The following is a 15,424-nucleotide window of genomic DNA, read 5'->3' on the forward strand; positions in this document are numbered from 1 at the left end:
CCCAACAGCCTGTTTGAAATAGTACTGTGTTCTGCCACTGATATCTAATGAAAATAAGTGAAGCAGAATATTATCAGAATATTCTCAGTACTCTCAATGGTTCTTTCCCAGTTGGCTGTAGTGAGCACATGTCTTAATGTAGCAGCTCACATAGTCACCATACCAACAAATATGTTTCTTAAAGGTAAATGTTGTATTAGGTAAACTTCATTACATTTACCAACACCCGCTCTCACATGAACACTTGCCATATCTATTTTTCTGTCTCTGTCTTCTTTCACTGTCTCTCTGCCAGTCATTTTCTCTCTATGCTATGCATCAGTTTATTGCTGACATGATCTGAAGTAACAAACCAAAACAGCAAATGTTTAAGTGAAAATTCATATTTACAGTTTTAGAGTATGTTGGGTTTCTTTTTTTTTAGGTTAACCAGTTTCACCAGTTTCCTGATAGCCTAACTGTTGCACTCTGTGTTGTATGTATTTACTCTACAACCTCAAGGTTTTCATTAGCCAAGCAAAATCATCATTATATACCAGTCACAGACTTGTACCATCTATTTCAAGGTTTTCTGTTTGTGACTTTGTTGCAATTTGATGAAAAAGTCCATTTAAAAACATCCACCGCATGACCACTTTGAAGAAAATTTAGAACATATGATTTTTGACTTTAAGATTTTGGGTAGGAGACAGAGCATGTCATCCACTAATCCCAAGGTCAGTGGTTCGATTTCCAGTTCCTCTCGTCTGCATGTCGGAAGTGTCCTTGGGAAAGATGCTGCATTCAACATTGAGTGGTTTGGATAAATAAAGTATCTGAAATTATTAAACTACCATATGAATATGTATGTGAATGGATAAATGTGGCTTGTAGTTTACGAGCTTTAAATTGTCAGTAAAACTATAAAAGCACTATGTGAATACTAGTGTCTTTAATGTTTGCCATAATTAAAATTTTGCTACTTTAAAGTTTGCTCATTTAAATTAGAGTAACTACTTTTTAAACTGTTTGAATAACTACATTTTTGTACAGTAAGCGTAACCAAAAGCACGGATCACTGAGCCACATGTTATTGATCTGTGGACCAACATCTTGAGGTTGAGTCACTCGCTAGTTTGGTCCTATACTGTTTGCTGGTACCAGCCTATACAGGAAATAGAGCAGTATATGATCTTCTAATGATAACATCTTTAATTGTGACCACTGGGTGTCACTAGATATCTCTGATCAATATCTCTGTTAAAGCTGACTTTCTGACACTTTCAAATGATGATGTTAATCCTTTACTGAGCTATGCAAATTTCCTTCTTTTTATGCTTCTGGAACGCAAAGCTAGTAAATGTGTTTGTATGTCACCCACTATGGAGCAAAAGTAGCCGGTCTCCGGGTTGCTCCCACAGAGGACAGCTCCAGCGGCAGCCATCTTGAAAGTGGTGGTATCGCCCTGGCACAGTATGTTTCTGTCTGAAGGCGTTCCGTCTGCTTCAGAATCGCAACGTTCCACGTCTCCAATATTTGTCTCTCCCTTTTTTCCCCACCATCTTTCTTGCCTTCCTCTGTCTCAGCCATGCAAATAGTCTCATTTGCAAACCTAAAAAAACAAGTGGGTGGATGAGGGGTGGGGGCTGAAGAGATGAACCACCAGCCAAAGAAGGTGTCCCCCCTTATAGCACATACACGTCCTCTGCCCTGCACCCTATCGTCTCGTTATCCTCCCCAGCTCATTTGAATAAATTAGCACCCCTTGGTGTATTTTGTGCATGCGCATGTGCTCGCATGCAAAAACACACACACGTGCACACACATTTACACTCATGCAAACACTTAGCAATGCAAGCGCGGTACGGTAGGATGGCAGCCAGAATTCTATGTCCTGTGCTTTCCCGTCATGCAGACACATGGTCACGTACGCACACATCCTCTGATGTGCTGATACACTTTAACGCATCTGCTACAACAATCACGCATGCTCGGTTTAAGGCAAATACACTCCATTGGTTGGCAGCTTCCTATTAATGTACTGCAGCATGGTGGTGTGTGATTCATATTAGCCTAATGCAGAGGCTTGTTCACACACAAAAATGCATGCAGATCCAGTTATCCTGCTCCACCGAGGTATAGTTCTATAGCACGCCCGTTAACTTTGACCATATTCTGAACTGCCTCTTAATGTAAACTGTAGTTTTGGTATTTTTAAATTCTATTTTCACTCTTCTAAAGGATAACTCCTTCAACTGACCCATCAACAAATGACCAAATGCAGCTTTTCCCTGATCCTCAAAACATAATTTAACCCCATCATCTGTTTTCCTGCAGTTCTGCTAATTTTGATCCCTGTGACCTTGCATCAGGCTTAAGCAGCAATACCATGTACCCTTTTCCCTTCTTAATTCTAGCCTTTCTAAGGTTTCATTGGGCTGAGGGGCTGTGCATTAATACTGGATACATTAACGCTAATATGATCCTAGCATGTAGTCAGGGCCTGAGGGGAGCTGTGATTGTCTGAACATTAACATTAACATCGACATTAACTCATCTGCCTCACTCTCTGTCTGCACCTTGCCCCTCCCTCAGCCTTCTCTGTTTCTCTTCCACCCTCCTCGCCCAAACTCTCTTCTTCTCTTTCTCTTAATACACTTGCTTCCCATTTTCTTCCCTATCTCCGGGCAGCGATGGAGGAGTGATGGAGATGAGTCACATTCTGCTGTGGTTTTTAGCGGTGTGGTGGCAGCCTGTCCTGGATCCTGTCCACAGTGACAGCCACTAGAGCTGTCAGGGAGCTGCTTGCTTTTTCTCTGGCCTGGCTGGCCCGCCTCAGCCTGTCAGTCTCCATGATGATCACTGGCTGACATACAGTATAACCTGCTTGGTGTTGTCAGGCCAGCTCACATCAGCCCCTTAACTAGCTTGCCACACTGCCTTTTGAAGTCCTGGCGGAGACTTGAAATGTTAGGATAGGGCAGCTGGGTGATACTTGTGTGTACAAAGAGCTTAGTTGAAGTGTTAATGTGTTAGGTGCTGGTTTAGGACAGCAGGAGTATTGAGGCTCAGAATACATGATCCAGAGGCAGATCATGTTTTCTGAGGGCTGTCGGATTTCTCAACAAGCGAGCCCATCTCACTCACAGTGCACTCTAGGCTGTAAATGTTCAACTAGTGAAATGCATAAAGCTGAAAATGTACTCACATAAGGACATATCGGGATACACAGAATATGAAATAAAAGCGCCACTGTGCGCTCTCAACAAAAATTCCTTCTTGTTGTGTGGTGTTTGTGTGTTCATATTTGTGGGTCTGTGTGTGAGAGAGAGACAGGTTGCGTGGGTGTGTGTTTCCACCTGTTACATAACAGAGAGTGGAGGCACAGCTTCCTTGCCTGCCACACTACAGCGGCTCTTCAGTGGGAGGGAGAGAGGCCACAGCTTTCCTCAGCTTCCACAAGTAGCACTGCTTTTGGTTAAGACACTCAGAACATCACATTGCACCACTGAGAGACACAGAGAGAGTGATGGCAGAGGTTAGAAGGGAGTTCTTCATGTCAAGTAGAAGGTGATTGATGTTAGATGAGTAGGACAACTGAGTGGACTCAAGTGGGGCCTCTGTGGTTGGTCTGAAATGGGTAAACAACAGTAAGCCAAGCTTGTGCTGACTAGTCAGCTGATGAAGTAAATCTTGTATGAGAATGCATATTGGTATATTTTTTTTAAGTATTATTATTATTACTATTACAGGATTAAATACATAATGGCCTAAAATTATTTTGAACATTTTTTTTAAGAATATCAACTAAAGAATGTGGTTCAAAACATGAATAACACTTATCAGTAAACCAGTCGGTGCATGTGACACTACATCAGCAGAGGATCCGTTTAGTTGGACAACCAAATTTCTGACGCTGTATGTTTAGGTTGTGCTGAGCTTCAGTGTAAATTTATGCAAAACATGGTTGTGTAACTACAAAATGTCTTACACGGCTTTATCCGTTTTCATATCTGCTGGTGAAAGTAGTGTGAAGTCATAGTGTGCTGAACAATGGTAATCGTATTTTTGAAATGGGCTGCATTTATATAACAATTTTTAGTTTTCTTTGGAGCAAAACATTGAGGGGCAGTGGTAACATAACAACTTGGTTATGGCATATGTATAATAATTCTGTTTTACTTGTGATTTTAATATGACAAAATACAACCCTGTTTTACAAAAAGTGTAGCTAAAATGTTAATAAAAGTAGAAGTTAAACATTTACAAATCATTTAAACCCAATGTTCAACTGAAAATTGGAAAGAAGTGACATCAAATGTTGAAACTAAGAACTTTCCTTTTTCTAAAAAACAGTTTTTGAATTTGAAGGTATCGATGTCTCATGAATAGTGAGGTTAAATCCAGAGTCTTTCACAAATACAGATGGTGAGGGGCACAATGGTCTGTGAATGACTGCCTGGGTAAATAGTTGAACAATTTAAGAACAACACATCTTAATATAAAATGGGAATGAATGCTGGCACTTCATCATTTCCATTACTTATCATAAAAATATTCAGATAATCCAGAGAAGTCACTGAATGCAAGCAGCAAGGCCAAAAACCAGTACTGAACGGGCAAGAATTTTAGGCCTGTCAGAGACATAGAGACAGTAAAATCGTTTTGTATTTCTACAGTTACAATCTGTAACTTAAGACTAATTACTGTAATAACTTAAAGTTACTTTTGTGCACTTTTTTGATGGCCAAAAAGTTGGTGTCTTTATAGTGTCTATGTTTGGTCAAATACAAAAGGAAATGAGATAAGATCTCAGAGTTAAAGATTTTACTTTATTTCAGTTAAACAAACAGTATTTAATACACATATAAACCATCACCTTTGTGATTCCATGTGGCTGGTTGATTTTCTCTGGGTCCTCTGGAATACCACAGTTTAAATACATGTGTATCTTTAAACTGTTATTTTATTGTTACAGGGGAAAAAGTAACAATAAATTACACACACACACACACACATATATATATATCTAAGCCAGCAGCTGTGATGGTGCAGGGCTATAGTGGAAAACATGGTATAGATAATAATCTCATGTGTAAAGGTGCCATGAATGTAGGGTGTTATATAAATGGTATTCATCCATCCAGGCTATAATTTTAAGATAAACATTTTCTTATATCAGCAAGACAATGCTAAACAAATTGGCTTCTTAATAAAAGAATCAGACAGCTGAACCGCTCTGACTGTAGCTGTTCAGCTGAAAACTGCTAAAAATATGAAAAGAAAATACCACAGAGGCCCAAAACTGTTGAGCAACTGAAGCCCTACATCAAGCAAGATTGTGAAAACATTTCACTTTCATAACTGCGTCAGATGGTCTCCTCAGTTAGAGATTGTTGTTGAAAGAAGAGGTGATGCAACACAGTGGTAAACATTCCCCGGTCACAACTTTTTTCACAACTTTTTTTTGCTACCATGCCATTTAAATGGCTTGGTAAATACATCAGCTTAATAGCTGTAGTTATTGGAGTTATTGAAGTATTGGACCCCTCTTTCAGAAACACCTGTTGTCACAAACCAATAACAGCAACTTCAAGTGCAGCTCCTCAGTGTGTCTGAGTGTTACAGTGAGAGAAAGGCGCATGTACACAGATTTGTTTTTTAATGAGATATCCATCAACGCTGTGGTGAGGTGTAGTGTAGATAATATCAGTCTGCTGTTCAGTATCAAATGTGACTTCAGCGCCACCACTGTTGGTAGCTACATGCAGGTGCGCAGCGCACATCATTCCCACTTTCCTCTAGAAGGATATGGAGGCTGCAGCTTCTCTGTTCTCTTTTTCCTCCTCCGGGTGTGGAATTTGCGCTTGCCAATGGAGTTTTCTGTTTCCCCAATGCCACAACTGATCCTGTGGAGAATTTACTTTTACTTTCTAAGTGCACCAGTGTAACGACAAAAAAAAAAGCGATTTATGGAAATTCTTAGGCTGATTTGCATGGGAAATCGCGAGCATTTTCATTTCTATTTGAAGTCCCTTGCCTGAAAACCAAATTTGAATGACTTGTATGTCGGGGAATTTTGAAATTTGCACTTGGAGCTCCATCCCATCACCGGATTAAAGAATCTATTCAGTGCGCGTAATACAGCGGTGCCAGTGGTTTTCGTTTGGTCCCCATTTAGTACCTATGGCTCACCTCTCCACCACGGCGCATCATTAGGATACCGGGGGTGGGGCAACGGCAGCCTGTCCCGGTAAGGGGAGGAGAGTACAGGGAACAGAGGCGGTACTTTCTCCGCTGCCTCTTTCTCGGCGCTGGAGAGTGTGGGACCAGGGCTGGAGAGACCGCCGGGGAGCATCAGCAGAACCAGTCCAGCACGGAGCCTCGCCTGGCCGACCGCTGCGCCGTGCACTCTTCTTGGGGACTGCACAAAATTCCTGTGAAATATAACTGCTTTTAATGGCATGTGGCTTGTAACTTTACTTCTGCTGTATTCTTTGCAAGAAGGTAGGCTTGAATTGTGTCTCTTCAAGTGTTGCTCATCTGCATGTTGCCCCCTTATCAGTGCAATGCTGAAGTTGTCTGTGCATGTTTGTTACGTTGTCCGGGTGATGAATTGTGCTGGACTAAACGAATTAACGTCTAAAACGAATGACTCAAACTCCAAAATTGCCGTTAGAGGAAGAATTGTAACTTTTTTTTATGTTTGGCGGAGATGCTTTCCTGAGCAGCCATGATTTTTGGAAGAGAACATGATGGCTGATTCATCGCACGTCCTCACTGTGATTATCTGATGATATTATTAAAATGATAAAAAATGGGGGGTTCATTCGGAGAATAAAATCAACATGCCCTGCCGTCGGGTGACAATAAAGAAAAAGCACAAAGATCTCTGAAGTGAACACTGCCTTTCGTTGAGATGAGAAAGATAACGGCATTTGCATTTTGCATGATGAATATGTGGAGGTGTCGTGAATATGGAGGCTGTTGAATAGGAGGAGAGGCTGATAAGGATCTGCAGGCGCGCGCACGGATAAAGGGGCGACCTCGAGTGCTGATGCTGGACACAGTTGTAGACTGTTTACTCGCAAAAGTCCAAGGAGGCAGAGGAGTTTAATATATTTGCTGACTTTTTTTTGCTGTCCCGTCGAAGCACAAATAAGATGTTAGGGTGTGAGTTTTTGTGCGCGAGAATGCGCACACGGGGAGCTTAGGTGACACGGGAGAGGGGAAGAAGGGGGTCCCTAGAGGTTAAAGAATCTTTTTTCTCAGTTTCTTTTTGAATGAACACTGAACTATTGCATAAACATCGTTGTGTGCTGATTGGATGCGGGTGCGAGGCAACAAGGGTCAATACGTTTTATGATAGACGTGTGAACTGGGTATTGACCACTGGCCTTTAATTTGCAGATAATTTGCCCCAGTTGAATAATTAAAATACGATGCCATATATTAGCGTTTATTTTCTTTGGCAAAATATAGGAGTGTCAGCGTGTGCAGGCTCGGTTGTTATCACCCCTGGTCTAATTATTCATCCACCATTTTCTGTGGCACCAGATTTCACTGATTGGCTTCGCTCTAAATACTGCAGATGCGAAGTAATGATTCATTTTTTCCCTTTAAAATTTAAAAAAATCTTCTGTTGTTTGTCTACTAATTTCCCAACACTTCATAAAAGCCACACAATGAAATAATGTGTTTAGTGTTTACACTAAATGTTCTTTCGTTCCTTTACGCACAGGTCTGTAACCGAATACACGTGATTCTAAACCATTTTAACCTCACAAATTAGAGAAAAGTTGCAAAAATGTCTTTATAACTGTGGGCAGTGCGCCTGTTTCATGCTCATGCCAGTCGCCATGATTGGCCTTGGCAGTGCCCTCTTTCAGGCTGCAGCTGCGGCGAGGACTTCTGTGCTGTTTTTGTTATATGTAATTGGATTACAGGGTCTATTTCGATTATACAGACTGTACATCGCCCTGTCCCGTGACTGAACGAGATGTGAGTGTGTGTCTGTGTGTATGGTGGAGGGGAGGGGAGGGGAGGAAGGGTTGGGGGCTGCAAACAGCCACTGGAGCGGAAAGAGTGCTTGAGATGGGAGAGATGTAGATAACGCGGTGGAAAACAAACTTCAATTTTTCCGTTGTTTTTCCTACGCCATGTTCCCATCGTTTTGCACGATCCAACAGTGATTTGTTGTTTCATGGGGTCGCTGAGTGTTTTATATATGTTTGATTTTTATAAAATAAGCGAAAGGGTAGGTCTATTATCATACATGCATATGCATTAGTACTGCGTATTTTGCTGGTTCGGCCGCGCCTCCTAGAATGACACACAATTTGTCTTTTTTATTTTTTATAAACATGATTATGAGGATTCGCTATATGTTATGATATTTTGTGAGATGTTTAACTTTATCGTTTCTTTCTTTCGTTAATTAAACATTCATTCAGTCATTCTTGACTGTTGGTTTGGCGTTTTTCCCCCCAGCACACCTGCACCCACGAGTGCGGAGAGCAGGGGGAGAGAACAGGGATAGACAGATAGATAGATGCATGGATGGATGGATGGGGGGACAGAGGCAGAAGAGGGAGGGGGAGTACAGCCATTCTTCTTTGTCATGATTTGGGAGGCTGCTTGTCATTTTATGGAAATAAGATTGAGACAAACACAGCTGAGGGCTGTGGGGGAATCTTCTGTCAGGCCTGACAGGCCATAATAGGGCCCGGGAAACTGGAAAAGGGAAGCCATTATTGCAATTAATACATTTAAAAAGAACTGTTAGAAATGGGGCACACGGTACAGAGTGGAATTCGAGGAATTTCGATCAGTATTTCTACAATTTTCAAGGAAAACGCCATGTAGTGATCGACATGGACACGGACTAAGCTCTTGCTATAATTATTTCATCAATTAACGTCATTCCGGTTTCATCCAGTTTTGGTCGACAGGCCTCCTGCAACACACACGTAAAATTAACCGTCTGCATCATGCTGTTCCTCCCACATAGCTACAAAACACGTTGACTTATATATTATTTCAGAACTTTATTTAAACGTGTGTGTTTCTCTTTCTTAACCTTGAGACTCGAATGCAGTGTGTCCCTATCTGCTCTGTGTCTGAGCACTCTGATATTAAATGATGCCACGCTTTTACTGTCTTTACATTCTGACTTGGTGTACGACATATAAAGAGTGTTTCGACACAAGTTAAGTATGGAGAGTAGTTTGGGTATCTCCTCTGGGTATCTGCTAGAGGATCATCTGTCAGTGTTCTCGCCTTCCTTTGGGACACCTTCATATTCTTGAGAGCGGTCTGAGCCGCTGATGTGCGCACACCGCGGGGCTGTGTGTAAATTTGGAAACAAAACAGTCACCGACTAGTGGAGAAGTGCTTGGAGGGGGAGCCCTGTAATTGCGGTATGAGTCAGACTCTGGTGGCTTCTCGGCTACACCCGCACGATGGACTCGGATGTATTGTTTCTGGACTGGAAAACTTAGTGGCTGATAGAAGTAAGACACCATCTCTGGAGTTGTTTATTCTGTTTTTTTTATTTATCGATTGATTTATCGAGTTCTTTTACACACACACACACACACACACACACACACACACACACACACACACACACACACACACACATATATATATATATATATATACATATATATATATGTTACTCCATGAAGGACATTCAAAGGTGACCTTCTCCTTTGGCACCCCTTCTGTTTTTTTAAACCACTCTAAACACAACATCAGAGATTATTGGTACGCGGTTCATGCAGTCCTGCCCGACTGGATTTAATTATATGGCTGGAATTCACTTTCCAGTCTATCTACGACGCACATGTCAAATATCACTTAAATTCTTCCAAGTCACACTTGAGAGCTCCGCGTCTAATTTTCCCGGCTCTGCCTACACAACTTTAAAGTGTTGTCGGAGACACACGGCTCAACAGTTTAAAGCTGTAGGACTGCGTGTCATATTTGGCTGTTTCACTGTCAAATGTCGCTCTGCTCACGTCCATCCGAACGAGCCATTCGGCCTCATATTCAGTCTGAACATTGTGCCATTTTGTGTATTTTGAAACACATGAACCTCGTCGACAAGTTGGTGCGACGTGATAGTTTCAGCATTACGACAAGTGAGGTCTGGACTCCAATCGAAATGATTTCGGTGATTTTTGCTTTCTGTTAAGGATGATGAGGGCCTTTTTTAAGTAAACAAGTCTCACAGAGATCGACTTTGACCGCTTACACAGGTTACTCAAAGTAGTGTCCGGTAGTCCGTTTCTCCCACAGAAAGCCATGTTTCATGTCTTAGGACATAAGTAAGCCCCCCCTCCCCAAAAGCAGTGAAACTACCACAGTCCATAGTAACAATCAACTCTCTTTCACTCCGCCTCTCTCTTGTGTTCTGCTTAGTATCAAACAACTTATTGTCCTGTCTCTGAGGGAGAGGAGAAAAAAAAACATCACCACAACTCTGATACTCACTTCAACAGCGGAAATCATCTTTTTGAAGTGTGAGATGTGAATTTTCAAATACCGAAATGGCTGCCTAATATTTTACTGACACTGCATAAGTTGTATGCAGGGCTTTAACCCCCCACCCCTCACCCTGCACCTCAGCACACACACACACACACACACACACACACACACACACACACACACACACACACACACACACACACACACACACACACACCACCTATATTCAATCCAGAATTTTTCTTTCTTTTTTTAACTGCAACTTTTAATGAAACTATATGAGACACTGTTAATTTTCTGACTGCACACAAAACTATACTGACACATTGCCATGCAGCAATAATGGATATCTTAATCTAAATGAGACCCTCCCCTCCATCAAACATGATCATATCTTATGTCTTTTATGTTTTGCTTTTTGCATGCATCATCACTGCAAAGACTTGCTTTGGCTATTATTTGACCTGAATGGGTTTTGTGGGCCGTTATCTGTAGTGTTGCATGGATCGCAATATTGAAAATCTACTTGCAATTAAGAATGTATTTATGTGACTCTGTGTGTGTCTGTTTTATGGGGAGAAAGAGTTAAAGAGGGAGGGAGAAGGAGGAATTTATAGCCCTGTTTCTCTGTGCACGTGATGGTATGAATGTGTGTGTCTGAATAAATGTAGACGAGACAGAAAAGGCTGCATTATGCATAGCGGTTCACCATAGGCAATATTCTTGCTTCTCCAGCATACATATTCATACACCAGTTTTATATCCACTGCAAAAGCATGGAAGGAAAGTGCAAAATGTATTTAAGTCTATTGCTGAGATGGACTGGAGTTAAAAAGAAGCACCAAAAGGGATACATGGACAAAAAGAAAAGTAAGAATTTAAAAAGGGGGCAAGAGGAGAGAACAAATGAGGAAAATATTGAAGGGTTCATCCAGCAGGAAAGATTTTTCACCCAAAATCACTTTGACCTTCTTCATTGTAATCAGTGCATTGAGGCTCGAAGAAGAAAATCAAAATACTGTTCATGAATGAATGAGTGCTGCTTCCTGGCTCCTTATTCCTCTGCTTGGGAAAAAGAAAAAGAGAGCCTGGGGCAGTGAAAGGACTCAGATAACATCTGAGGTTAGATGTTACCCAAATAAAGGGGAAAAGCAAGATTATTGTACCCCATGTTTTTATATGTCACTTTACACAAATTATTAACAGTTTGTTATAATATTTGACAGAAAGATATCTTTCTTTAGTTTTCCAGTGGTTGTCTGCATTTCATTGACATTTCATAGAAGCTTTGAATTGGGAAGTTAGTATACAGTATGTCATGGAACATGCAGTATAATGCAGCTAACTGCTATTTGTTTAGATCACAATAATTCCTGTAATTGCTGTCCAATTTGAACATCTCACCTGTCAGATATCCTAAAGAGGTCAAGTCTCCAGGGAAAATTTTACTATTGCCCAACAGCAAACAAGAGCTCTTTGCCATATGTATAATGTATCTCTGTGATACCCATGACCAGTACAGAGTTACTTTTGATAAGTTTAAAGCAGATGCTTCATTTTGGCAGCTATTATTTGTATGTTTTTACTGTTCTGTACTAAGCTTTAAACCATTACTGCCATAAGACCCTTGGTTGCCACTATCATCTTGATGGTCTTTTCTGCTGGAGGCTGTCATTTTTGCAGTGAAGGCCTGGGCTTGCTTTCATGTGTTTTAGCACGTGTGCATGAATGTGTGTGAACTCAGTGACCTGGATTTATACCATAGAATAAAACAATTAGCTCGTTCATCCTATGCTACTACTTTTAAGAGGTTTTCCCTCTAAATTTAAGTGAGTTGTTTAAAAAAAAAAATTAAGCCATCTTTGTTGATTCATCATGATTTTGATTTTTAAGGTTGGTTTATACTTGAACAGGATATCTTGTATTAGAGCTTCACTGCCTGGGGTTCAGGAAGCTCATAAGTGTTCATATACCAAATCTCAGAAGTTGGGAAGTTATTAAACGTCTTGAAAAGGAATAAATGCCTTTATAGGCTTCATTTCATGTGTTCATTTATTCATACGGCACCTTTTTTGGAAATTTTTATCTCTTTGACCCTTTAGAAATGATTCAAATACAGCAATCAAACAAAACCGCCACTATATGAGAGTGTACTTGTTGGCAGTTTGGGTATCTATCTATCTATCTATCTATCTATCTATCTATCTATCTATCTATCTATCTATCTATCTATCTATCTATCTATCTATCTATCTATCTATCTATCTATCTATCTATCTATCTATCTATCTATCTATCTATCTATCTATCTATCTATCTATCTATTTTTAGCTTCCCCAGATTAATTAATTAATTAATAAGTAAAATTAATATACTGAACAGAAAGAAATGATTCCGACTCATATTGTATTCTATATCATCAACTTTGTGAAAGTCCAGCAAAGTTTTGGTGCTTAAAATGAAATAACCAATATGCAAAAGCAAAAGTAAACAGCAATAATATTAATAAAAACAACAACAACAAAACTAAAGAGCAAGAAAAAAACAAAATGAAATGAAGCAGGACACAAACTGTTTGTCTCCTTTGATTTTTTGTGATATGCACCAGTGCCACTGCTCTTATCTGGCTTTGTTGCTTTCTTTCAATCAGGATTGTTCTCTCTTGGTGCCCACTGCTGCCAATACCAAGTTATTGCAATGCCAAATGACACTTAGAATTATTATATTTAAAGCAACTTGAATACTAGAGTTTTTCCTGAAGGCCACCAAGCTGAAATTTGTTGGTGTAGAGGTGAAGCTCAGTGAAACAGCTCTACTACAGGAGTCATAGGAGTTTAGAGACTTTATTCAAACAGTGTTGACAAGGTTTGGTGTGGCATTTCAAAATGGAGGAATAGTCTTCCAGTCATTTAGATCTCTTTTAGCCTTTACAAAAACTGTTTTACATGGCAGTCAATCTTCCAGCATCTTTTATTTGTTCTACATCTCATTTTTAGATCCAAATTCATTCACTCGTCCTAATCTTTTCCATTTAGTGGCCAGCCTCATATGGCCTCTGTCTAAAAGGCCACAAACCTAGAGCTGTCTTTCACTGTTGATTTTTTTTGTATTTTTTTTTGCAGGTACTATACAATGAATCTCGAATTTGAGGATGTGTGAGTTTCTTGATTCTCAGAACAAGTTGTACTTGCTCTCTTGCTTTGCTGTGTGTCAGAGCCTCACACTTCTTTTTCTTGGCTTTGGTTAGAGCCAGTTTTTTCTTTTCTGTGAAGGTAGAAATACACACTGTTGTATAAAATATTCAGTTTTCTTGCAATTTCCTGCATGGAATAGCCTTCATGTGTTCAAACAGATATATTCTGATAAGTTTAAGAAGAAAGCTATTTTTTAGGTGATATATATTAGCCCAGCAGTCTTTGTGTTTTAGGGATTTTTGTATTAAATATTAAAACAGCAGTGACATTTCTAAGGACACTGCCTTTTAAATGAGAATATAAATATTTTGTAAACATTTCATGTGCACTGAAACTGGCTTGTTATCAGGAGTTTGGGAGACAGGTCAAACCTCTGTTGTGAGTTTTTCATGGATAGTGGATTGTCCTGCTTAGTAAGCACCTGTTGTTGAAAAGTGGTGCTCTGTGGGGAGGAACTTTATAGCGTGGGTTTCCATGGCTGAGTAACTCCTGTAGAGATAATGTAAAGGTTCCTCAGTACTTTTGTCCACATAGTGTACATATGCAACACATACTGTCAAACATTTCCACAAAAATTACTTCATCCCAGCAGCTATGAACTCAAATACTGTTTGAGTTCATTTGGTAAGGCTTTAAGATTAAAGACAACTATGTTACAATTGTGAAGTGCGAGGTGTGTGAGGAGAAAAGTACTGACACGCAAAGCAGGCTATGGTAAACTCGAAGTGAGCTGAAGGGCAACATTAATATTATGATGGCAGAGGGAACAATTGTGTAATTATGAATACTTTTTAACCAATACTTAGTACTTTATCATGAAAATATTTTACTTCCAAATAGTGTCACCTGCTAATAGTTTTCTCCTTATTTTCCAAGTATGGCAGCACTTCTGTGTTTATCCCCCAGAAATACATTGTGGTGCTCTCCGTGGTGCTGAAAGTGCAGATCAGTAAGCCTAGCAGCCTGTGAAAGTGATTGACATGGATTCAAACGGTAGCATGGATTGAACTTGACCTAAATTCAGATTTTTGAAGAGAGGATCTGCTCCAACAACGACTATCTCCTCTCTGCCGTGCTTGTACACACATACATTTACAGTCACACGCTCTGCACATGCACAAGTGATCGCAGATTTCTGCTGTTGGTTGAGTTTGGCATCAAGAGCGGAGGCAGACATTTAACATTAACCTCTCTATCCCTTTCACCTTACCACACACTGAGATGCACGCTCGGTCACTCAGTTGCATCCGAACACCTTTGCACCTGAGAACCTTTCCCCCAACCAGCCACCCATATAATGTCTACAATATTGCGCTCCTGCCTGGCTCCCTTCCGCTTCACACCCACACACGCATGGAAAAGAGGGAAGTCGGACATCAGCCTCCCACAGCAGTGCGATTACAGAGTGGATAGACTATGTGTGTGTTAAATGTGAACGGAGATTATGTGGGTTTAACTCTCTGTGTCTGGCATACAGATTTCAATCACGTAACATCGCCTTTCTCTAACGTGGCAGGAAAAGACAAGGTTTGTGTCTTTTGAGGGGTATCTGGAGGGGGAAAAGGAATGATGGGAAACAGAAAGAAAAGGAGGAGTTATCGCTCAGATAAGAGAAAGGAAGGCAGGTAGGCGCATTAGGTGGCAGGCAGCAGACAATTGAGAGTGAAAATCACCTTATGTCAGTTTAGGCTAATCCCTGCATTTTACTTTTGAGCCTTTTCTCATGTGACCCATCCTATTTATGTCATGTTATTAAT

General features: G+C 40.4%; 1 protein-coding gene across 2 annotated transcripts in view; it reads left to right on the forward strand.

The window, feature by feature from the left end:
- The first annotated feature begins 6,296 nt into the window (after positions 1 to 6,296).
- dscaml1 (Down syndrome cell adhesion molecule like 1) overlaps positions 6,297 to 15,424 on the forward strand; it is a 97,614-nt gene continuing 88,486 nt past the window's right edge. For both annotated transcript variants that reach the window (XM_063492802.1, XM_063492804.1), the window contains exon 1: positions 6,297 to 6,486. In XM_063492802.1, coding sequence (XP_063348872.1) covers positions 6,444 to 6,486 — 43 coding nt within the window. In that variant the 5' untranslated portion in view covers positions 6,297 to 6,443. The remainder of the gene's footprint in view (positions 6,487 to 15,424) is intronic.

This window comes from Pelmatolapia mariae, linkage group LG14, assembly GCF_036321145.2.
Source record: "Pelmatolapia mariae isolate MD_Pm_ZW linkage group LG14, Pm_UMD_F_2, whole genome shotgun sequence".
NCBI lineage: Eukaryota > Metazoa > Chordata > Actinopteri > Cichliformes > Cichlidae > Pelmatolapia > Pelmatolapia mariae.